This window comes from Carcharhinus amblyrhynchos, chromosome 9, assembly GCF_965287045.1.
Source record: "Carcharhinus amblyrhynchos chromosome 9, sCarAmb.v2.hapA, whole genome shotgun sequence".
Taxonomy (NCBI): Eukaryota; Metazoa; Chordata; class Chondrichthyes; order Carcharhiniformes; family Carcharhinidae; genus Carcharhinus; species Carcharhinus amblyrhynchos.
The window spans coordinates 109,987,450-110,013,108 of record NC_137332.1 but is presented as its reverse complement, the minus strand read 5'-3'; the positions used below and the strand labels follow the sequence as shown (position 1 = coordinate 110,013,108).

At 44.5% G+C, this 25,659-nt stretch overlaps 1 protein-coding gene across 1 annotated transcript in view; it reads right to left on the bottom strand.

Moving 5' to 3' along the window:
- slc44a4 (solute carrier family 44 member 4) overlaps positions 1-25,659 on the bottom strand; it is a 76,734-nt gene that overhangs the window by 40,809 nt on the left and 10,266 nt on the right. The window contains exons 2-3 of the mRNA XM_080196392.1: positions 6,411-6,459; positions 4,948-5,021 (exon numbers count right to left, since the gene is read on the bottom strand). Coding sequence (XP_080052518.1) covers positions 4,948-5,021; positions 6,411-6,459 — 123 coding nt within the window. The remainder of the gene's footprint in view (positions 1-4,947; positions 5,022-6,410; positions 6,460-25,659) is intronic.

The window sequence follows — 25,659 nt, the reverse complement described above, 5'->3', positions numbered from 1 at the left end:
CGTTTCCCTCGGCAGGGGGATCCTGGACAGACAGATGCCTCAGAAGGGGTGGGGGAGGGTACCTGGGCAGGCCCATCCCATGGCAAAGTTTGCTGGGCAGAACAAACAGAACCAACTTGACTTAAATAGAACGGAGAAACAGGAAATAACACAGTTTGAGTTTAACCAGTGTTGGCCTGTCCCTCTGAGTAAATACAGGATCAGCAATCTGAAGAAATTCCTGTTTGTTTCATAACATTCAGCCTCAGTTTTTCCAGCATGAACGACATCCCGGACTACACAAAAAAAAAATCAGCCTGGCGGCAAGAGTCACAGGGCTCAGGATTTCAGTTCTGACGAAGGTTCATCCAGAGCAAAACAAACAAAGAACAAAGAACAACACAGCATGGGAAACAGGCCCTTCGGCCCAACGAGCCCACGCCACCGCATCCCCCTCCACCTACCCTGCCCTGTGTGTATGTGAGTGGAACCCCTAATTTAGCCAGATTCAGGGGAGAATAGTGTCAATTTGGTATATCAGCCTAAGAGCACATCTTTGGGGTGTGGGAGGAAACCGGAGCGCCCTTCCAATCCACTCCAGGAAGATTAAAGTCACCCACTACAACCACCTTATTCTTTCTGCACCTATCCAAAATGCCTCTGCAAATACCTTCCTCCACTGACCTCGGGCTGCTGGGTGGCCTATAGTATACTCCTAGCATCGTAATCTCTCCCTTTTTATTCCTCAACTCCACCCACAGCGACTCAATCCCTAACTCCTCCATGTTGTCCTCCCTCTACACTGCCGTGATGTGCTCCTTTACTAACAGTGCCACCCCTCCACCTCTCTTCAACCACCCTCTGTCACACCTAAAACACTTATACCCAGGAACATTCAGCTGCCAGTCCTGACCTTCACGTAACCACGTCTCCGTTACTGCCACCACATCTAACTTCCTCACAAACATCAAGGCCCTAAGCTCATCCGTTTTTCCTGTCACACTCCTCGCATTGAAACAGACACAGTCTAACCCCCCAGTGTCACTCGGAACCTCCTTCTCCCTGATAATTTTCCTTTCACCCAACTCACTCCCAGCCCCAGTGTCTAATGAGCTATCAGTCACATCCCCACCCCCCCTCCCTATTAGTTTAAACCATTCTTAAACACACCAGCTAACCTCCCTGCTAAGACACTTGTCCCTCTCCCATTTAAATTTTCCCCATCCCTCCTATACAGCTGCCCTTCTCTCATAAATACCTCCCAGTGGTCTACAAAAGTAAAGCCCTCTACCCTGCACCAATCCCTCAACCATGCATTCAGCTGCATGATCTCGTTGTTCCTAGCCCTGCTGGTACTAGGCAGCAGCCCAGAGAATGCCACCCTGGAGGTCCTGCTCTTCAGTTTGGACCCCAACTCCCTAAATTGCCTACATACATCTACCCTATTCCTCCTTCCTACGTCCCTCTCCCCTACGTGTAATATTACCTCTGTCTGGGTCCCTTCCCCTTTCAAAAATTCCCTCTACCTTTTCCGTTATGTCCTGTACCCCTGCTCCAGGGAGGCAGACCACCATCCTGGAGTCACGCCTCTGCCCACAGAACCTCCTGTCAATGCTTTGGACCCTCCCGTCAATGCTTTGGACCCTCCCATCCCCTACCATTATCACATTGACTTAGAGGGACAGAAGGGGGCTGGCATTCTGGCCCTCCTGCCTATCCTTTTGAAACATTTGTTCTATTCCCTCTCCACAGATGCTTTTCAAATTGATTTGTCACGTGTATTACAGACAAAGCATACCGTTCATAGAGAAGGAAAGGAGAAGGTGCAGAATGTAGTGTTACAGTCATAGCTAGCGTGTAGGGAAAGATCAGTTTAATGCAAGGTAAGTCCATTCAGAAGTTTGATGGCAGCAGAGGAGAGGCTGTTCTTCAGCTTCGGTGGATACGTGATCTCAAAATTGTTTTCTTGTTTTCTTGATGGAAGTACGTGGAAGAGAGTATGTCCAGGGTGCATGGGGTCCTTAATTAAGCTAGCTGCTTTTCCAAGGCAACAGGAAGTGTAGACAGAGTCAATGGGTGGGAGGCTGGTTTGTGTAACAGATGGGCTTCGCTCATGACCCTTTGTAGCTTCTTGCAGTGTTGGACAGAGCAGGAGCTAAATCAAGCTGTGATACATCCAGAAAGGATGCTCTCTGTGATGGTGTCTGTAAATGTTCGTGAGAGACCTACAGAGATTTTCCAGCATTTTTTGTTTCTGTTTCCAATTCCAGTACCTGCAAAATTTTGCCTTTATCTTAGATGTGTAAAGAGTGCTCTGTAACTGTTTAAATGGCTCTTCAAATTCCTGGGAAGGCAAAGAGTGAAAGATCTTAACAGTCAGGTGGTCTGGACATTCATTAGCAGCAATAACACAAGAAATTAATTGTGGTGTCCAGCTATTAAAATGTACACCTTTGCAGAATGCTTCTTGGAGATGCCACACATGGCTGCCAATGTGCATCTGTGATGGAGTGTGAATGTTTGTGGCAAGCATGCCAATCAAGCAGGGTGCTTTGTCCTGAGTGGGATCAAGTTCCTTAAGCGTTGTTGGAGTTGCACCCATACAGGCAAGTGGAGAGTATTCCATCACTTAATACGCATCTTCAATGATGGACAGGTTTTGGGACTCAAGTGGCGAGTTATTCACCTCAAGAGTCCCAACCTGTCCTAGGAGTATTTAGGTGTACGGTCCAGCTTTGTTTTTAGTCAGATCGTGATTCAGGACTATGGGGGGGGAAAAGTGGAGTTGAAGATCAGACATGATCAAGGTGCAGTGGCTCAAGGAGCTGGATGGCCTACTTCTGCTCCTAATTCTCATGCCCTTGTGCGAGGCATGCACCTTCTCTCAATGTTCTTCGAGTAAAACAGAGAATGTTCTCCTACACAAAGACACTTGTGGACAAGATCTAGTGCGTCATTCACCAAACTGGCTCAAGGGACAAAAGTGTCACTTGACTTGTTTTATTACTGTCACATGTATTAACATACAGTGAAAAGTATTGTTCCTAGCATGCTATACAAAACATACCGCTCATAGAAAAGGAGAAGAGAGAGTGCAGAATGTGACGTTACCGTCATAGCTAAGATGTAGAGAAAGATCAACTTATTGCAAGGCAAGTCCATTTCAAAAGTCTGACAGCAGCAAAGAAGAAGCTGATCTTGAGCCGGTTGGTACATGACATCAGACTTCTGTATTTTTTTCCCCAAAGGAAGAAGGTGGAAGAGAGAATATTCAGGATGCATGGGATCCTTAATTACGCTGGCTGCTTTGCCGAGATAGCAGGAAGTGTAGACAGAGTCAATGGATGGGAGGCTGGTTTGTGTGATGGATTGGGCTACATTGTCTTTTGTAGCCCCTTGTGGTCTTGGGCAGAGCAGGAACCGTACCAAGTTGTGACAGAATTAGGAAGAATGCTTTCAATGGTGCATCTATGAAAGTTGATGAGACTCATAGCTGACATGCCAAATTTCCTTAGTCTTCTGAGAAAGTATAGGCATTAGCATGGGGGAACCAGGCAGGTTGTCGGTGATCCGGACACCTAAAAACTTGAAGCTCTTAACCTTTTCTACTTTGTCCCCATTGATGTAGATAGGGGCATGTTCTCCTTTACGCTTCCTGAAGTCAATTACAATCTCCTTCGTTTTGTTGATATTGAGGGAGAAATTATTGTTACCACACCCATTCACCAGATTCCCTATCTTATTTTTGTACTCTGTCTCATCATTATTTGAGATCTGAGCCAAAATGCTGGTGTCATCAGCAAACTTGAAAATCGAATTGGAGAGGAATTTGGCTGCACAGTCATAGGTATAGTAGGGGGGCCGAGAACATAGCCTTATGGGACACTGGTGTTGAGGATAATTGTGGAGGAGGTATTTTTGCCCATCCTTACATTGTGGTCTGCGAGTTCAGAAGTTCAGGATCCAGTCGCAGAGGAAGGCGCCGAGACCCAGGCCATGGAATTTGGAGAGGAGTTTCATGGGGATAATAAGAGTTGAAAGCTGAGCTGTAGTCAATAAATAGGAGTCTGACATAGGTGTCCTTGTTATTCTGGTGTTCCAGGATTGAGTGCAGGGCCAGGGAAATAGCGTCTGCTGTGAATCTGTTGCAGCAATAGGCAAACTGTAGTGGATCCAGGTAGTCTGGGAGGCTGAAACTGATTCATGCCATGACTAACCTTTCAAAGCACTTCACAATGATAGATGTCAGAACCCCTGACCAATAGTCTTTAAGGCAAGCTGCTTGATTTTTCTTAGGTACTGGAATGATGGTCATCTTCTTGAAGTTGATAGGGACTTCAGATTGTCGTAAAGAGAGGTTGAAGCTGTCTGTGATACCTCCACCAGCTGATCTGCGGAGGATCTGAGCGCAAATCTGGGTACCCCATCCAGGCCAGTTGCTTTCCGTAGGTTGACCTTCAAGAAAGCTGCTCTGACATCTGCAATGGTGACTCCAGATGTAGGTTCATCCAGGGGCTTGTGGTTAGCATTGCTGCCTCATAGCACCAGGGACCTGGGTTCAATTCCAGCCTTGGGTGACTGTCTGGGTGGAGTTTGCACTTCACCCCACATTTGCATGGATTTCCTCCCAATGTCCAAAGATGTGCAGGTTAAGTTGATCGGTAAATTGATAAATTGCCCCTTTAGTGTCCCATGACATGGGGGATTGGCAAGATAAGTACATAGGGTTATGGTGATAGGTTGGGGTGGGCCTGGGTAAGATGCCCTGTTGGAGAATGCGTGCAGACTTGATGGACTGAATGGCCTCCTTCTGCACTGCAGGAATTCTATGATCTATGATTGAAGTCAGGAAGGCTAGGAGAATCTTAATCCACATGATGACTGAGGGTACCGCAAGATGGTAAATCGAAGGGAACAACATAACTAAAGAACTGGAGAAGTTAAAATTGAACCCAAAATGCCACTTACCCAAGATCCCCACGACTATGTAACCCAAAATGAAGACCATAAACAAGGCACAGCAGATGATGTCAGTGCAACTCCTACAGGGTGAAGGAAAAGGATAAGAGAATTATCATTTAAAGCAAGAATTAAAGACTGACCAATGTGCAACTTAGGGGAAAGAGCTCATGGGGATGTTAAACAGTGTTTGTTAATGGTCTACAGTTTTTCACATTTGAGGAAGGATGTATTTACATGAGAGGCTGTAAAAGAAAGGTTCACAAGTTTGTCACTTGGGATGAGAGAGAGTTGAGGAGTATGTTAGGTGGATTGGCCATGCTAAATTGCCCCTTAGTGCCCAAACGTTGTAGGTTAGGTGGATTGGCCATGGTAAATGTGTGGGGTTATTGGTTAGGTTGAGGGGGGAGGGAATGGGCCTGTGCAAGATGCTCTTTTAGCGAGTCAGTGTAGACCTGATGAGCCAAAAGGCCTCCTCCTCCATACATGGGAGGCTGAGTAAGTTGGGCTTAAGCTCTCATAAGTTTAGAGACAATCTTATTGAAACTTCCAGGACTCTGAAGGAGCTTAACACAGAGATTGTTTCAGTTGGTCGGGGATAAACATGGGGACATGTTTGTCTCATGAGAGAAGGTTGGACAGGTTAGATTTGTATCCGCTGGCGTTCAAGAGTAAGAGGTGACTTGATCAAAACATATATACATTCAAAGGAGTGCGGGTTAGGTTGCTTGGCCATGCTAAATTGATCATAGTGTCAGGGGGATTAGGATGGTAAATATGTGGGGTTATGGGAATAGGGCCTGAGTGGGATTGTGGTCGGTGCAGACTTGATGGGCCAAATGATCTCCTTCTGCATGTAGGGATTTATGAACCCCGAGGATCCTTGACGGGGTGAACATGCAGACGGTGTTTCCTCTTGAGAGAGAATCTAGAGCTGGTGGGGTGGGGGGGCGGTCACTGTTTAAAAATAAAGGGTCGCTCATTTGAAAAAAAGAGATGTGAAGAACTTTTCCCCCTCAATGTTACAGTGCAACGAACCTTTGTAACTCTTTCTGAAAAGGTGGTGGAAGCAGAGTCTTGAATAATTTTACAGCAGCAGTGGGTTGAGTTCCTTTTCCATTGCTTCACAGGACATGGGCGCACTGGTGGCCGGCACTTATTGCCAAGCCGTAGTTGCCCAAGGGCAGTGGAGAGGCAACCACATTGGTAAGCAAATCGTGTGTGAGAGGGTAAGGGGTGAAAGGTTATCAGGCACAGATGGGAATCAGATTTTAGGTTGCCATCAGATCAGCCATGATCTCCTTACATGGCAGAGCAGGATCAAGGGGCCGAGTGGCCCATTCCTGCTTCTTGGTCTTATACATATCTAAAAGGGGCAATTCAGCAGCAAGATGAGGAGGAATTTCTTCACTCAAAAGTGTTGCGAATCTTTTTGAAATGGTCTATCCCATCAGCACCCGGTCACACTTTACCTGTTTTTGATTGGGCCGTTGAAAGTTGGGTCATACTTCATTGGTTCCCCTGGAGACAGAAAGGAAACAGTCGGGTTAGATTCAGTGACTCTAAAAAAACACACACACACACACACATACACACACACACCACAGCTTCAATTACCAAAAAGCCAACCCCCCACCCCATGGTGTGCAGGTCAAACAAGCAACCAATATGGCAATACCACAGGAAGAATCTACTTTGAAAAAATAGATAAAGAACAGCATTTAGTAATGGGTAGGCCATTGCATTAAAGCTTATTTTCAAAAACGAAGCAGAGAGAGAGAGAGATACATAGACCAGAAATGCTATATATGTATAAAACAATGGCTGCTTTTGGTAAAGCGTTGAGGGGAGAGAATATCAGGTTATATACAATCAATACTTTGTGAACTGTTTTCTTGTTAAGAGCTTACACATTTAAAGAAGATATCACATCCCATCTTTCTTGGTTTAAGAAGGCTTCGATCTCCCACCCACCTCACCCCCGTTCTCTCCAATCTCCACAACAGAACCCTCCTCAAGAGAGAGCATGTTTATTATTTGAGATAATAATTTTGACAGGGTAGATATAAAGAAACTTGCATCATGTGGACAGTACATAAAGTCAAACTAATATAAATCCACAGATTCATGAGAGGCGTAGATAGGGTGGCTTTTTCCCAGGGTGGAAGGGTCAAGTACTCAGATTTAAGTAGATAGGCGGCAAGTGTAGGACAGATGTTCAGGGAATGTTTTTCCACAGAGGATGGTGGCTGCCTGGAGTACACAACCAATGGAGGTGGTGGAAACAGGCACATTAGCAACATTCAAGGCATATCTTGATAGGGACGTTAACATGAGGTGAGCAGAGGGATAGAAACCCCATATCAGCACAGGATAAAGCAGCCAACTTAGCAGTCTTGAACATCCACTTCTTGCAGTGACAAAGAATGCAGCACAGGAACAGGCCTTCTGGCCTTCCTTGGCTGTGCCAAACCATTTTTCGGCCTAATCCCACTGACCTGCACCTAGACCATATCCCTCCACACCGCTCTCATCCACGTACCTGTCCAAGTTTTCCTTAAGTGTTAGAAGTTAGCCCACTTTCACCACTTCATCTGGCAGCTCATTCCACACTCCCACCACTGTGAAGAAGCCCCCCTAATATTCCCTTTAAACTTTTTCCCCTTCACTCTTAATCCATGTCCTCTAGATTTTTTTCTTCCCTAGCCTCAGTGGAAAAGGCTGCTTGCATTCTCTCTATCTATACCCATCATAATTTTATACACCTCTATCAAATCTCCCCTCATTTTTCTACGCTCCAGGGAATAAAGTCCTAACCTATTCAACCTTCCTCTGTAACTCAGTTTCTCAAGTCCCAGCAACATCCTGGCAAACCTTCTCTGCACTCTTTCAATCTTTATTAATATCCTTCCTGTAATTAGGTGACCAAAACTGCAAACAATACTCTAAATTTGACTTCACCAATGTCTTATACAACCTCGTAAGAAGTCTCACAACATCAAGTTAAAGTCCAACAAGTTTATTTGATAGTAAACCCACAAGCTTTCGGAACACTGTTCCTTCATCAAAAGAGTGGAACGGTCTGATCAGAAACAGGGCATATAAAGGCACACGCAGTTTACAGAATACTGATTAGAATGTGAGCCTTTACAGCTGGTCTGCTAATCAAGTTTAGCTATTCAAGCAGATTAGCTGTAAAGACTCACATTCTACTCAATATTCTGTAAACTGTGTGTGCTTTTATATGCCCTGTTTCTGATCAGAACTTTCCACTCATCTGACAAAGGAACAGTGTTCCAAAAGCTTGCGGGTTTACTATCAAATAAACCTGTTGGACTTTAACCTGGCGTTGAGAGACTTCTTACTGTGTTTACCCCAGTCCAATGCCAGCATATCCACATTATTATACAATCTCACCATAACATTCCAACTCTTATACTTAATACATTGATTTATAAAAGCCAATGTACCAAAAGCACTCATTACGACCTTATCTACCTGTGATGCCATTTTTGGGGAATTATGTATCTGTATTCCCAGATCCCTCTGTTCTACTGCACTCTTCTGTGTCCTACCATTTACCTTGTATGTTCTACCGTGGCTTGTCCTTCCAATGTGCAATGCCTCACACTTATCTGCATTAAACTCCATCTGCCATTTTTCAGCCCATTTTTCTAGCTGGTCCAAATCCCTCTGCAAGCTTTAAAAACATTCCTCACTGTCCACTACACCTCCAATCTTTGTCATCCAGATCATTGATATAGATGACGAACAACAATGGACCTAGCACTGATCCCTGTGGCACACCACCAGTCACAGGCCTCCACTCAGAAGCAGTCCTCCACTGACCACTCTCTGGCTTCTTCCATTGAGCCAGTGTCTAATCCAATTTACTACCTCTCCATGTATACCTAGCAACTGAACCTTCCTAACTAACCTCCCATGTGGGGCCTTGTCAAAGGCCTTACTGAAGTCCATGTAGACAACATCCACTGCCTTCCCTATATCCACTTTCTTGGTAACCTCCTCTAATAGATTGGTTAAACATGACCTACCTCGCACAAAGCCATGTTGACTCTCCCTAATAAGTCCTTGCCTATCCAAATATTTGTAGATCCTATCTCTTAGTACTCCTTCCAATAATTTATCTATTACTGATGTCAAACTTACTGGCTTATAATTTCCCAGATTACTTTTTTGAGCCTTTGTTAAACAACGGAACAATATGAATAGAAAACTGACCCTTTATATTAAAACTTGTTCCCCATTCTCTCGCAGTGATAACATTCACCCACCAGGCCGTTGGGAGTTGAGCACTTTGAAAGCCACTAGGACAAGAAATGCATAAACAATGGCTTCCACATCAAATGCCAAAGCAAAGAAAACACATTGGTGCAGCAGTGCAATGGGCCAACTAAGCTCTGTCAGATTGTACACAATCCACAGTGCCGTAGGGAGCAGACCTGTACCAACAGGGGAATTGGAAACAGATGGTGCCACACATGGTAATCTCACTACATCAATTAAACCAAGCAGTTTACCAAACAGGTAGCAACATCCAAACCCTGGGCAGAACAAACTCCCCCACCCCTTGCAGGCCTCTCCCTTTCCCAGAGCAAAACTCACCCACTAATTCCACCATTACCCCCTTTTCACCTCCCAAAATTAACTTTTCCTGGAGCTAATTCCTCCATGGCCTAATCCCCTTCCTATCTTCAACCCCTAAAGTCATCCCTACCTTTGTAATCTCTTTCCATCTGTTCAACCCTTCCCATCTTTTACCTCCTCCAGTCTGTTCAACTCTCTCCACTTGTTACCTCTTCCAACTCATTCAACCCTCTGCATCTTTGTTATCTCTTCCAGTCACACAACCTTCCCAACTGCATGACCTCCTTCACATTCTCAACCTCCTGACATATCAGCACTTTTGCAATTGCAGCCTCTTGTCAAACCCTGATTTTAATTGCTCCATCATTAGTCACCATGCCTTTAGCTGCCTGGGTCCTAAGTACTGGACTTCTCTCCCTATGCTTCCCAATCTTTCTACCTCTTCCTCACCCTCAAAAGCCCAGCTCTTTCCCCCAAACTTTGGATCACCTGTCCCTGTATCCTCCAAGTGTCTTGTGAAACACCTTGATTTGATTTATTATTGTCACATTAACATAGTGAAAAGCATTGTTTCTTGCATGCCATACAGGTAAAGCATACTGTTCATAGAGAAGGAAACGAGAGAGTGCAGAATGTAGTGTTACAGTCATAACTAGGGTGTAGAGAAAGATCAACTTAATGCAAGGAAGTCCATTCAAAAGTCTGACAGCAGCAGGGAAAAAGCTGTTGAGTTGGTTGGTACATGATCTCAGACTTTTGTATCTTTTTCCTGAAGGAAGAAGATGGAAGCATGGGATCCTTAATTATTCTGGTTGCTTTGCCGAGGCAGTGGGAAGTGTAGACAGAGTCAATGGATGGGAGGCTGACTGCATGATGGATTGGGTTACATCCACAACCTTTTGTAGCTCTTTGTGGTCTTGGACAGAGCAGGAGCCATACCAAGCTGTGATGCACCACAGAAAGCATTCTTTCTGTTGTATCTGTAAAAGTTGGAGAGAGTCGTAGCTGAATTTCCTTAGTCTTCTGAGAAAGTAGAAGTATTGGTGGGCTTTCTTAACTATAGTGTTGGCATGGACGGGAACTAGAACAGGTTGTTGATCTGGACACCTAAAAAACTGACCTTTTCTACTTTGTCCCCATTGGCATAGACGGGAGCATGTTCTCCTTTACATTTCCTGTAGTCATAGACAATCTCCTTCATTTTGTTGACATTGAGGGAGAGATTATTGTTGCCACACCAGTTCACCAGATTTTCTATTTCATTCCTGCATTTTGTCTCATTGTTGTTTGAGATCTGACACACTACAGTGGTGTCGTTAGCAAACTTGAAAATCAATTTGGAGAGGAATTTAGCCACACAGTCATAAGGAGTATAGTAGGAAGGCTGAGAACACAATCTTGTGGGGCAACGGTGTTGAGGATGACCGTGGAGGTGGTGTTGTTGCCTATCCTTACTGATAGTGGTCTGTGAGTTTGAAAGTTTGGGATCGAGTCGCACAGGGAGGTGCTGAAACCCAGGCCATGGAGTTTGGAGATGAGTTTCATGGGAATAAGAGTGTTGAAGACTGAGCTGTAGTCAATAAATAGGAGAAACAGCTTGGGATGTTTTACGATGTGAAAGAGACCATATAAAGTGTTATTGTTGGTGTTATTATCATTAAGGGAACCAACTCTTCTGTGTTGATGAGAAGACAGCACCCTGTTTACACATTAGGAATTTATTTCAAAATAATTTCTTTACTAATAAAGTTGATAAAAATAAATTACATGGAGTTCAAAGTTATCTTTACCTAAAGTGAAGAACAAATGTCTCTGCCAATATATGTGGCAGTCTGAGACACCTTCACTACATTTACAAGTTATATTTATGATATCCATTACATGTCAAACAGACAGCACAATGGGTTTTTCACTGTTTCTAGCCCCTCGGTGATATAATAGCTGAAGGGTCTTAGACAGCGACATTCCCCCATTGCGCCTCTGTGGTGGAAGCTCCAAGATTTAGTGCATTTCCCAGCATGTGCCTCTGGACTTTGGAATGTGCCAGTCTGTAACATTCAGTTGGGAAGGATTCTGTGCTGGAAGACCAACACATTTTGGTGGGACCAAAGAGCGCCTTTACCAAGCCGATGATCCTCCATTAAATTTATCTCTGCGCATGATCCTGGGAACAGCCCCAAGATCTGCTCAGGAAAAACCCTCAACAAAAAAAAAAATCAATGCACGTCTTTCCAGACTTTAGGAAATTTTCCATATGTTTGGCATTTCTGGCACCCTGCAAGGCAGGAACTGGACCTTTTCTCACAGAACCAGAGAAGGATTTTCCAGAGGGATTAATCAATAAACACAGGTAAGTAGTTAGAGTCATCCACAGCTGACAGGAATTACAACGTAATGACTCTTAGGCACTAAGTCGCTTGCTGCTTTTTACCACTTACTTTACCCAGCGCAGTGGCCAGAGGAGACTAAATACTCAAGCTCCTCAGAGACCAAAATATTCAAATGGAACCACTAGTTGGAGATGGAATGCAAATCACCAACAGGAAAAGAACGTTTGAAGTAGTTTTAAAAATGTCTCCCTCAGCCTCTTAAGCAAATCTCAACAAGGCTTTGATCATTATTGCAAGGCTGACTATTCTACTACAAGACCAACTGATTGCTGTTAAACTCAAATCCCATCTACCCTCTCAGGGATATAAAAAAATCCCGTGGCATTATCTGGGAAAGAGCAGGGACGTTATCCTCGTTATGCTGGTATCCCGACCAATATTTATCCCTCAATGTCACAGTGCGGCTGACACAAAACATGGGAGCATTATAAACTGTGAGGGGGACAGGGTAGATGTAAAAATTCAAAAGGACATAGACAAGTAGGTGGTAGATCAAATTAAATGTGAAGTGCAAGGTGATGTATTTTAGTAGGAAGAACACGGAGGGACAATATAAAAAGGCGATGGCCTAACGGTATTATTGCTACACTGTTAATTCAGAAACTCAGCTAATGTTCTGGGGATCAGATTCAAATCCCACCACGGCAGGTGGTAGAATTTGAATTCAATAGCAAGAAAAAAATCCAGAATTAAGAATTTACTGATGACCATGAAATTGTTGTCGATTGTTGGAAAACCCCACCTAATTCACAAATCTCCTATAGGTAAGGAAATCTGCTGTCCTTAGCTGGTCTGGACTACTTGTGACTCCAGAACCACAGCCATGTGGTTGACTTACAACTGCCCTCGGGCAACTCGGGATAGACAATAAATGCTGGCCAGCCAGCGATGCCCATGTCCCACGAATGATAAAAGAAATACAAGAACAAAGAGATTATGCTGAATTTATACAAGATGTTAATTAGACCTCAGCTGGAAAACTGCTGTCCTATGTGCCACACTATACTTAAAAAAGTTTACTTCATTAGTGTCACAAGGCGGCTTACATTAACACTGCAATGAAATTACTGTGAAAGTTCCCTAGTTGCCGCACTCCGGTGTCTATTCAGTTACACACAGAATTTAGCATGGCCAATGCATCTAACCCACACGCCTTTTTGATTGTGGGAGGAAAACAAAGCACTTGGAGGAAATCCATGCACACACTCAAAATGCGCAGATTCTGCACAGACAGGCAGTGACCCAAGCCAAGATTGAACCCATGTCCCTGGCACTGTGAGGTAGCAGTGCTAACCACTGTGCCATATAGGAAGGATATGAACAAAGTGTGCAGAAGAGGTTGACAAGAATGGTTCCAGGGATTAGAAACTCAAGTTATAAGGATGAATTGGAGAGATTGAGACTGTTCTCCTGAGAGAGAAGGCAGCTAATTTGATTGAGATGTTCAAAATCATGAGGGAGTTGGAAAGAGTAGATAGGGAGAACCTGTACCGGCTTGTAAGAGGATCAAGAATGAAACAGAACAGCTTTGAAATGATTTGCCAAAGAAGCAAATGCAAAGTGAGAAAAAAAAACTTTTCACACAGCAAGTGGTTGGGCTCTGGAATGGATTGCACTGCTTGAAGGTGTGTTGGAGACAGGTTCAATTGGAGGCATTCAAGGAGGGTATTAGATGCTTATATGAATAGTACCAAAATGCAGGGAGAGGGGAAAAGCAGGGGAATGGCACTAAGTCATGATACTCATTCAGAGAACTAGCACAGACACGAGGAGGCCATGAAGCCCATTCTGTGCTGTTACAATTCTCAGATTCCATGAAAAACACATTATCTGGTCATTACAACACTATCGTTTGTGGGACTTTGAGTGCAAATTAGCGGCCAAATCCGCAATTCCTGAAATAGTGTGTGCATTTAACATCTTTTACTGGGTATACTTTGGTCCTGAGCTCACAAAAGGTGTTATGAAAAGGTGGGTTTTTAACTTTTTGTAAGGTTCCTTGAATGAGTTAACATCCGTTTCAGTAACTGCAACACAGACAAAGCAGGAGTCCACACACACACGCGCACACACACACACACAATTGTGACTTTCCAGAGCTTCAAGTGGGTAAAGTCTGCCAAGGCATGTTCCCTATTTAAAAATTAAACAGAACAAATCAGATTTACTGTTACCTTAGAAGCAGGGAACTGGAACAACACAGGGTACTTTCACAAGGCTGCTCAATTAACAGTGAACATTGTACTCATTACTGGGAAGCTCAAGTTACAGAAAACAGTGCAGCCAGGCTAGCTCTGTTCAAGAGGCCATACATCCACACAGACAAATACCACATTGCCAACACTTTAAGCAACACATCAAAGCACATACACTTCCGATTCAGAATATAATCAAAAGAAATTAGGGGTGGGAGTAGGCCATTCAGCCCATCGAGAGTGTTCCACCATTCTGTATAATCACGGTTGATCTAGCTGATTGTGGCTTCCCCCCTGCTTTTTAAAAAGGGAGGACAGTGAAGTAGAGAGTGAGTTCCCAAGCTTGGGCTCAGGCAGCAGAAGATAATCTCAGTTGGCAATCCAATGCAGTACCACGGAAATATTTCAAATGAGATGTTAAATTGAGGTGGATAAAAAAAAAGATTCCATGGTATTATTTTGGGGTGGAAGGAGTTATCCCCAGCAACTTGTCCAATACTTATTCTTCAATTAACAGATCATCTGGATTATCCAGTGGCACCACAGTTAGCACTACTGCCTCACAGCGCCAGGGACCTGGGCTCCATTCCTGGTGTGAGTGACTGTCTGTGCAGAGTCTGCACTTTCTCCCCATGTCTTCGCGAGTTTCCTTCGGGTGTTCTGGGTTTCATCCCACAGTCCAAAGATGTGTGGGTTAGGCGAGTTGGTCATGGTAAATTGTCCCTTAGTATACTAAGAAATGTAGGTTAAGGGGATTAGTGGGGGAAAATACATGGAGTCACAGGGATAGGACCTGGCTAAGAGCCCTGCCTGAGGGTTGGTGCAGACTCGATGGGCCAAATAGAATTATACAATGCAGAAGAGATCTATGATGAGCACAAAGTTATGAGATCTTGCTGTGCACGAACTGGCTGCTACATCTGACATTCTTTGGGGCAAACACAGTAAGAAGTCTCACAACACCAGGTTAAAGTCCAACCAGTTTATTTGATAGTAAACTCACAAGCTTTCGGAAACGCTGTTCCTTCATCAAGTGTGTGGGAATTTCTGACGAAGGAACAACGTTTCCGAAAGCTTGTGTGTTTACTATCAAATAAGCTGGTTGGACTTTAATCTGGTGTTAAGATTTCTTACTGTGTTTACCCCAGTCCAACGCCAGCATCTCCACATCATTCTTTGGGGCATCCAGAAGTAAACACAAATCCTTCTGTCTATTCAACATTATGTCTCCCTTTTTCTGGGCTCTCCTCACAGCACACCCCTATCTGTTCACACCACAAGTCAAATCTTGACCGCAGTTTCTCATCCCACAGTCTGGCACATGTTCAGGTCAATGCATGTCTTTCAGAATGTGGGTGGAAACTGGAGCATCTGGAGGTAACCCACACAGACACAGGGAGAAATGTGCGGACTCCTCACAAAGAGTGACCCCAGCCAGGAATCGAACCCAGGTCCCTGGAGCCGAAAGGCAGCAGTGTTAACCACTGTGCTGCCCTGGCGCAGCTGGAAATTCTTCAAGACTTTGGACATTTCCAGAGGCAAAGCAAATGAGAGATCAGAGCTGTGGCCTCACTTTAGCAGGACATACCTCTCGGTCCGAAACCGTGACTTACACTAACTTTTCTTTTTTTGATCACTCTTCCACCTGAACAGACTGCTTTTAAAAATTAACCAGGAAGAGTAATGTGGTTTAAAAAAAAAGGACTTGTTTTCCCAGTAACCGGACCTAGTGACTCAGTTAGTTTATTCCAATGGCGCGTTTAGTCAACACAATGCAAAACAAACCAGAAAGTCAGGTTGCACTTGCAAAGTAAAATCACCAGCCTTGCAGAGGGTGCTGAAGCCAGGGACAATGGGCAAGATGCCCATCATCCACCCCTCAGATAAAGTGGGGGATCCTATAGAGAGTGATCATTTTTACCCATCCCTGCTGACTCGTGACCCATAGAAGTGGCCACCACTTAGCCGTGACATATCCAGGGCATGATGTGGAGATACCAGCGTTGGACTGGAGTAAACACAGTAAGAAGTCTCACAACACCAGGTTAAAGTCCAACAGGTTTATTTGGTACTAAAACCCACAAGCTTTCAAAACGCTGTTCCTTTGTCAGGCGAGTGGGAAGTTCTGCTCACAAACAGGGCATATATAAAAAAGGTACACAGTTTACAGAATACTGATTAGAACGCGAGTCTTTACAGCTAATCTGCAAGTCTTAAAACGCTACAACAACAGATGAATGAACACTGCTCAACAATCACCAGGCAAGACTGTTCCCTTCCTGTTGGTGACCACTTCAGTGGTCACAGACATTCAGCCTCTGATCTCTGGGTAAACATTCTCCAAGGCGGCCTTCGTGACTCAAAGATCAGAGGCCGAATGCCTGTGACCACTGAAGTGCTCACCAACAGGAAGGGAACAGTCTTGCCCGGTGATTGTTGAGTGGTGTTCATTCATCCGTTGTCGTAGCGTTTTAAGACTTGCAGCTTAGCTGTAAAGACTCGCGTTCTAATCAGTATTCTGTAAACTGTGTGTGACTTTATATGCCCTGTTTGTGAGCAGAGCTTTCCACTCACCTGACGAAGGAACAGCGTTTCGCAAGCTTGTGGGTTTTAGTACCAAATCAACCTGTTGGACTTTAACCTGGTGTTGAGAGACTTGTTACTATATCCAGGGCAACCGGTAAAAAATTACATTGGGTCAAGAAATGTTGCTCGGAAGAGCCAAATGGTTACTTTCCACCAGTGACAGTTCTTGTAACTTATGCTGATGGGCCTCAATGACATCCACTATCAGGCTGTGTGCCACACAATATCATAACACTGGAATGTAGTTCTTCCCGTGTCTGTGTGAGTTTCCTCCAGTTTCCACCCACACTCCAAAGATGTGCAGGTTAGATGGATTGGTCAAGCTCAATTGCCTCTTAGGGGAGAATAGTGAGGTAAATACATACGGTTACAGAGAAAGGGCCTGGATACGATGCTCTGTTGGAGTGCCAGTGCAGCCTCGATGGGCCCAATGGCCTCCTTCTGCACTGCAGGGATTCTATGAACAGTGTCTATTTTCAGATCTCCTCGCACTCAGGTTAATAAGCAGGTAATCACATTTTTGACTTTACTGCATCTCTTTCAATGGATTCACTGTCAGGTTGCACAGCACAGTCATTAGCCAACACCTTTTGCAGTGTACCCCATGTACAGAGACGCAGTCATTGAGTATGTTCAAAATAGAGATCGATGGGTTCTTAGATATTAAAGACATGGAGGGATATGGGAATAGCACAGGAAAGTGATGTGGGAGGGAGACGATCTTGTTGAATGACAGGGTAGGCTTGAGGGACCGAATGGCCTGCTCCCAATTCCTACAACAAACTGTCCTGGAGAGACACTGATGCTATAATTAAGAAAACTCACATCACCTCTACTTTCTCAGAAGGCTTTTTTTTAAACAAATACACCATAGAAAGCATCCTTTTCGGATCTATCACAGCTTGGTATGGTTCCTACTCTGACTAAGACTGCAAAAAAAACTCCACGCACCTCAGACATTCTCTCTTCCACCTTCTTCCATAAAGAAAAAGACACAAAAGCCTGAGATCACGTACCAACCGATGCAAGAACAGCTTCTTCTCTGCTGCCAAACTTTTGAACAGACCTGCCATATATTAAACTAATCTTTCTCTACCCGCTAGCGATCACTGTGACACTATATTCAGCATGCTCTCCTTTCCTTCTCCTCTATACACTCTATGAAGTGTCTGCATAGCAAGCAAAAATACTAGTTTTCACTGTATCCTAATACATGTGACAGTAATAAATGAAATCAAAATACATTCCTGCACTTCAGTGAAACTCAATGCAAGCTTGAGGAATAGCACTTTGTCTTCCTATTAGACACTATACAGGGCACAGTGCTTAGCACTGCTGCCTCAGTGACAGGGGCCTGGGTTCAATTCCTGGCTTGGGTCACTGTGCAGAGTCTGCACGTTCTCCTCACTTCTGCATGTTGTTTCCTCGCATGGTCCGAAAGATGTGCTGGTTAGATCTTTCTGCCTTGGTGTACCCAAATAGGTGCCGGAGTATGGCAACTAGAGGATTTTCACAGTAACTTCCCTGCAGTGTTAATGTAAGCCTACTTGTGACACTAATAAATAAACTTCAAAATACAGGATTTCCAGATGCCACACCAAATACAACAACTTCAGATCACAACCCTGTCTCCATTTTCTTTCCTTGATATTTCTCATCTTCCGTCACCTGCTTTTAGCACATCTTTTGTTTTTTTTTGCCCCATCTCAATTCCTTCTACTGTTTCTGTCACCCAATCTCTTCCTGTCTATCACAGACCTTCCCTTTCCTGCACCCACTTGCTGAAAGCTGATTACATCACTCATGTTTCCCGATTCTATTCCAAGGTCACTTTGACCTGAAATGTGAGCATCTGCAGAACGAGAATGAGTGTAAACTATTTGCAGCATTTTCTGGTTTGATTTCAAATTTCCAGCCGCAGTATTCTGCTTTGATTAGCTAATTTCAGCACCTTTTGAAATTTATTAATGCTTCAGATTGAAAAAAAAAGTACTTCTTTTTCTCCTTTCCATCCAGTTGTTTTAATCGATCGTTCCAAACCTCGAGATTTTAGTTTTGACAGAAGCAACAGCAGTACTTTGAGCACTGCAAAATATTTACAGTGCCATAACAGGCCATTCAATTAATCCGGTCCATGTTAGTGTTTATTGTTGACGCAAACCTCCTCCTTCAGCTCCTTTCTCATATAGGTCATGGAAGATCATAGAATCCCTACAGTGCAGAAGAGGCCATTCCATCCATTGAGTCTGCATTGACACGCTGACAAAGTATCTTACCCATGCCCTCTCCTCCCACAATCCCACACATTTACCACGGCTAAGCCATCTAACCTACATATCTTGGGACACTAAAAGCAGCGATTTATCACGGCCAATCCACAAACTCACATTTCTGGAATTGGGAGAAAACCGAAGCACTGAAGGGAACCCACACAGACACGGGGAGAATGTGCGAACTCCATGCAGACAGTCACCCAAAGCTGGAATCAAACCTGGGTCCCCTGGCAATGAGAGGCAGCAGTGCTAACCACTGTGCCACCAATATCTCCCTCACCTTCTTAACCAGCCTCCCCATAAATGCATCTACAACTATTTCCCCATGGTAAAGAGGTTTCTCCCAAGTTCCCTTTTGAATTTATATTGAAGTATTATATTTGGAGTATATTGTTCAGTTCTGGTCCACACAACCAGAAGGATGCGGAGACTTTGGAGAGGGTACAGAAAAGATTTATCAAGATGTTGCCTGGTATGGAGGGCATTAGGTATGAGGAGAGATTGGAGAAACTTGGTTTGTTCTCATTGGAAAGATGGACATTGAGGGGTGACCTGATAGAAGTCTGCAAGATTTTCAGGGGGAATTTCATGAATAGGATGGGAATGGAGGGATATGGTCCCTGGAAGGGTATGGGATTTTAGTTCAGTCGGGCAGCACGATCAGCGCAGGTCAGGAGAGCCGAAGGACCTGTCCCTGTGCTGTAATTTTTTTTGCTCTTTGAAACCTTCCCCCCTAGATTTACCCTACAGGTGAAACTATCTTCTCTATGTCTACTGTTCTGAATACCTTCACGATTTGTGAACACCTCAGGTCACCCCCTTCAGCCTTCTGATATGAACATGCAACTTAGGAGCTTGAGTAGGCCACTCTGACCCTCAAGCCTGCCCCAGCATTCAACAAGATCATGGCTGATCTGATTTTAATCTCAACTTCCTTACTCCCCGCACCCACCGCCACCCACCCCCCACCTTTAACCTTTCACCCCCTTTGCTCATTAGGGATCCAGCTACTTCTGCCTTGAAAATATTCAAAAATATTTTCAAGAAATAAGACCCAACCTGTTGAACTTTTCATGATTTCATCTTTATGAATCACATTTCAATCTTCCCCATTGTTTCCTTGTGATCTGGAAGTCAGAGCGACCTATACCTCTGACCAACTTGCTCCTCCCTGCCCGAACCCATGATGTAACCTTGACCCTTGAACCATACTCACCCCCATCTTGCACAGCAATGCTGCAAATCAGGCTGCAGGTTTCCTTTGGAACAAAAACTTTTTATAGTGCATATCGCTATCTCTCACACCTCTGCTTAACCAGGCTGTTTGTTGATTATACGCCAGGTTTTGATATCAAACTTCCTCGGGATATACTGCACCAATACAATCATTTGTGGAAGTATGTTGAAGCAGCTACTGTTCATAGATTACCACCGGTGAGAATTTAGCAATCTGATAAGAGGCCTTCAAGATCACACAAGAATGTTCAATAGGGCAGATGTAGAGAAGTTGTTTCCACTAGCAGACATGACCAGAGATAATGGCCATGTGCAAAGCAAGTCATTAATAAAAATTGAGGCAAGTGGTATTCAGAAGAAACTTCTTTGCCCAGAGAACGGTAAGAGTATTTGACTCTCTGCCACTTGGAGCGGTGGAGATGAATAGTATGGACACATTGAAGAGGAAGCTGAATAAGGTCTTGTAAAGATGAAGCACTACCGATAGGCCCCACTCCTGATCTGTTTCCCATTTTATGGGATGGGGGTGGGGGGGAAAAAGTGGGTGATTCAGGCAACTTGCCCCCACTCCATCCCATCCTATCCTATCCAGGCCAATTAAGGCCCACTTAGTTGCCTCAGCCCACCCTGCTTTTAACAATGCTAAGCGAAGGTTCACACCTGGTGGGTACCCTAGCAACCATACCCACCCTTCACCTTGAACTCCCACACTTTCAGATATGTATAGCCTGAGGCCCTTTGCCCATTTGAACAAAGTAATTGCCATTAAACCTCAACAACATAATTGCAATTAACACAAGAGGTTATTGCAGAAGGTCAGGGGCATGGAGTTGGGGGTAGGGTGTTAGCGTGGATAGAGGATTGGTTGTCAAATAGGAGGCAGAGTGGGGGTCAATGGGTGCTATTCGGATTGGCGGATGGTGACTAGTGGAGTGCTTCAGGGGTCGGTGCTGGGGCCTCAGCTATTTACCATTTATATAAATGATCTGGAGGAGGGAACCGAGCGTAGGGTGTCGAAATTTGCTGATGACACCAAGATTGGTGGAACGGCAAATTGTGCAGAGGGTGTGGAGAGTCTGCAGAAGGATCTAGATAGGCTGGGCGAATGGGCCAGGAAATGGCAAATGGAATTTAATGTTGGCAAGTGTGAGGTGGTCCACTTTGGTAGGAATAATGGTAGGAAGGGTTATTACTTACGTGGCAAAAAACTGCAGCAGGCGACGGTGCAGAGGGACCTCGGGGTCCTTGTGCATGAGTCGCAAAAACCCAGCTTGCAGGTGCAGCAGGTGGTCAGGAAGGCGAATGGGATGCTGGCCTTCATAGCGAGGGGGATTGAATATAAAAGTAGGGAGGTCTTGCTGTGGCTGTATAGGGCAGTGGTGAGGCCGCAGCTGGAGTACTGTGTGCAGTTTTGGGCACCGTACTTACGCAAGGATATATTAGCCTTGGAGGGAGTGCAGAGGAGGTTTACTAGGCTGATGCCGGAGTTGAGGGCGTTGAGCTATGAGGAGAGGCTGAATAAATTAGGCTTGTACTCGTTAGAGTTTAGAAGAATGAGGGGAGATCTCATTGAGACGTATAAGATGATGAATGGGATGGATAGGATAGAGGTGGAGAGACTCTTCCCGCTCAGAAAGGATAGCAGGACTAGGGGGCACAGCCTCAAGATAAAGGGGGGGGCGGTTTAGAATGGAGTTGAGGAGGAACTTCTTCACTCAAAGGGTGGTGAATCTCTGGAATTCTCTGCCCGTTGAAATGGTGGAGGCTACCTCGCTAAATATTTTTAAGATGCGGGTTGATGGGTTTTTGATAAGAGAGGGGATTAACGGTTATGGGGAGAGGGCGGGAACGTGGAACTGAGCCACGACAGATCAGCCATGATCTTATTGAGTGGCGGGGCAGGCTCGAAGGGCTAGATGGCCTACTCCTGCTCCTATTTCTTATGTTCTTATGTAACACTGTCACACAGCAAACAGGGATTGAACGCCAGATATATAAAAAAAACCTCCAGAACACGTGAAAGGTGATTCACTCCTGCCCAAAGCATGAGCAAGTTTTGCATCAAGAATACGGTAAATGTAGGTAGGGAGAAATGATTGTCATAAAAACAGCAATTAGGGAGAAGCGACTGTCATAAAAACAGGAATATCTGATGAACTGTCCTTGGCCTTGTGTGACTAGCTCCTTACATTTTTCCACTGCAGAGAAGGTGAGTTTTATTTCACAACATATTTTACAACAATCATCAATACTGTCTTCATAGTTTTATATATTTAACTAGTACCATATTTAGATGGAGTTTCTTAGATAAGGTTCTGAATATGGCACGTCTGCATTCCTGAACTTTACCAAGTGTGTAGAAAAGTACGTTAAACATATATAAAACACTGGTTCAACCTCAACTAGAACATCGGGCACCACATTTTAGGAAGGATTAGAGGAAGTATGGAAAAGATTCAGAAGAATGGTTCCAGCAATGAGAATCTTTAGCTGCATGGTTAGAGAAGCTGGGATTGCTGTCTGAGCCAAGGAGAAGGCGGAGAGATTTCATCGAGGTATTCAAAATCATGACAGGTGTAGACAGAGGAGGTAAGGAGAAACTGTATTCTTTTCTGTGGGTGTACCAAGGCCACAGACTGCAGTGGTGCAAGAAAGCAGCTCACCACCAACTTCTCAGTGGCAGTTAGGGATGGACAATGAATGCTGGTCCAGCTAGTAACATCCACATCCACATCCACACCCCACAAACAAATAAAAAAAAAGGCAGAAGGATCGAGAACAAATTTAAAGAAATTGGCAAAAGGAGTATTGAAGACATAAAAACATTTTCACGGTGCATTTGGTTAGAATCTGGAATACACCGTGTGATGGAGGCAGATTCAATCAAGGCCAAAAGGGAAAGCAGTGGCCCAGCAGGTGGTCTGGTAACCCATACACCCAGAGTAATGCTTTGGGGACCTGGGTTCGAATCCCACTGTGGCAGATAGTGAAATAAAAATCCAATAAAGTCTGGAATTATGAAGACCACAAATACATTTTTTGGAAAAAAAATCTATCTGGCTCACTGATGCCCTCTAGGGAAGGAAATGCACCATCCTTACCTGCTCTGGCCTACACCTGACTTCAACCCCATTGCATCACTCAGTTCAAGGGCAATTAGGGATGAGCAATAAAAACACTGCGATAAGTAAGCAGTGATACCCACACCCCATGAATGAATATTAAAAGACTACGTGAAGGGAATAGATTTGCATGGCTTACGCCGAAAAAGATGTTTAGCACCACCGCCTGACAGCGTCAGGGACTCGGATTCAATTCCTCAGGTGACTATGTGGAGTTTGCACGTTCTCCTTGTGGCTACTTGGGTTTCCTCTGGGTGCTTCGGTCTCCTCCCAAAGCCTAAAATGTGTAGGCAAGATGGGATTGGCCATGTTAAATTGTCCCTTAGTGTCAGGGGGATTAGCAGGATAAGTATATGGATGGGATTGTGGTCGGTGCAGGCTTGATGGCCCCAATGGTCTCCTTCTGCACTGTAGGGCTCTGATTCCGAAAAGGATTGGACCAGTTGAGTTGCTCGTGCAGAGAACTAGCACAGACACGCTGGGCAGAATGGCCTCTTAAAAATTCTGTAGGGACAGGTCAGGAGGAGAAATGAAAGCGACATCAACACACCGATCTCTCAAAATGTCATTCTATTTCCAATGTATTGTGATGTTCCATCAGAGGCGCTATCATATTGTGGAGTCACAATGGCCAAGGTTTTCCTGCGTGTGACACTTTACACAACTGACAGCCAATATTGTATTTGCCTTGTTAAATAATTTGCTGTACCTGCAAGTTAGCTACTTAGGCCCCAGCTCTATAAATCACTGCCTCCCTGTTAATGATACAATAAAATTAAATTAAAATTAAATTATGGGCGGTATGGTGGCACACAGCGCCAGGGACCCAGGTTCAATTTCAGGGAGACTGTATGGAGTTTGTACATTCTTCCCATGTCTGCATGGGTTTCCTCCCAAAGAAGTGCAGCTTAGGTTGCTTGGCTATGATAAATTGACCCTTAGTGTCAGGGGATCCTGAGGGTAAGTATGTGGGGTTATGGGAATAGGGCCTGGGTGGGATTGTGGTCAGTGCAGACTCAATGGGCCAAATGGCCTCCTTCTACACAGTAAGGATACTATGATGCTATGAAAAGGAACTGGTCATTCTGACCAATATGCAAGTGACTCCAGTCCCACACTGTAGGGCTGACTCTCATGACCTCCAAGGAGGTGCCAAAGGAGATGGTTCCAGGAAAGACTGGCAAGACTAGTGAAGCTGAGGTTGTTCTAAGTGGAGGTTTAATAGAGGCATCCTGAATCATGAAGGGATTTGACAAGGGTAACTATAGAGAAACAGTTGCCAGTGGCAGCAGAGTTGATGAGTAGATTTTCAGGTGATTGGCAAAATAACCGGTGTGGGGGGGAAGCAAAGAAACTTTGTTTTGTTTTACTCAATGAGTTGAGATCTGGAACATGTTGCCTGAAATTGCAGTGAAAGCAAGTTCAACGGTAGCTTTTTAAGAAACAAAAAAATTGATAAATTCTTGAAGGGAGAAATAAACACAGGGGAGTGTGATTCACTACCCCAGAGCATGGTGGATGCTGAGAATCTGAGCAAATTTAAAGGAGATGGACAGATTTTTAATTAGTCAGGGATTGAAGGGCTATGGTGAACAGGCAGGTAAGTGGAGATGAAGCCAAGGTGAGATGAACCATGGTCATATTAAATGACAGAGCAGGTTTGACGGGCTGTATTACCTGCTCCGAATTCTTATGATTAATTGGATGTAGTTCTCATGAGGGGCCACCACAGGCACGGTGGGTCATACCTGCACTGTCTTATTAATCATCATGTACGTAGGTCCAACAGTGAGCTGTGTTTACCCCAGGATTTGATTTCCCTCTCAGGCGAGAGCTCTCAGTCAGCCCAGTTTCTACATTTCAGTGGGCACACAAGAACTCAGAGGCAACTCCCTTTGTACATTCAGCGCCTGCAGCTTTATCATCCCAGCCACAGTCACCATATCCTGGAGTAGGTATATTTTTAGATACAAATATTTGTGACCCTGCCCAGATTGGGCAAGTCACTATGAGCACAAATCCCGCAATAGAGCAGTCAATTCGCATCAGTTATAAACCTGAGCTCAGTCCGAGGCTGGCTAATTAATGAGTTGCCTGCAGTCCCCAAGCAATAAAATGAAAGCTGTCTATCCTCTCAGGTGAGATGCGGCCAATCCCATGGGAGGGCAGGGGCATGATTACTGGACTAGTAATCCAGAGACTCAGAGCAAGGTCTGGAGACCTAGGTTCACAGCATACGGTGGAATTTGAATTCAATGAAAGATACCTGGAATTAAGAATCTACTGACAACCATGAAACCGTTGTTGATTA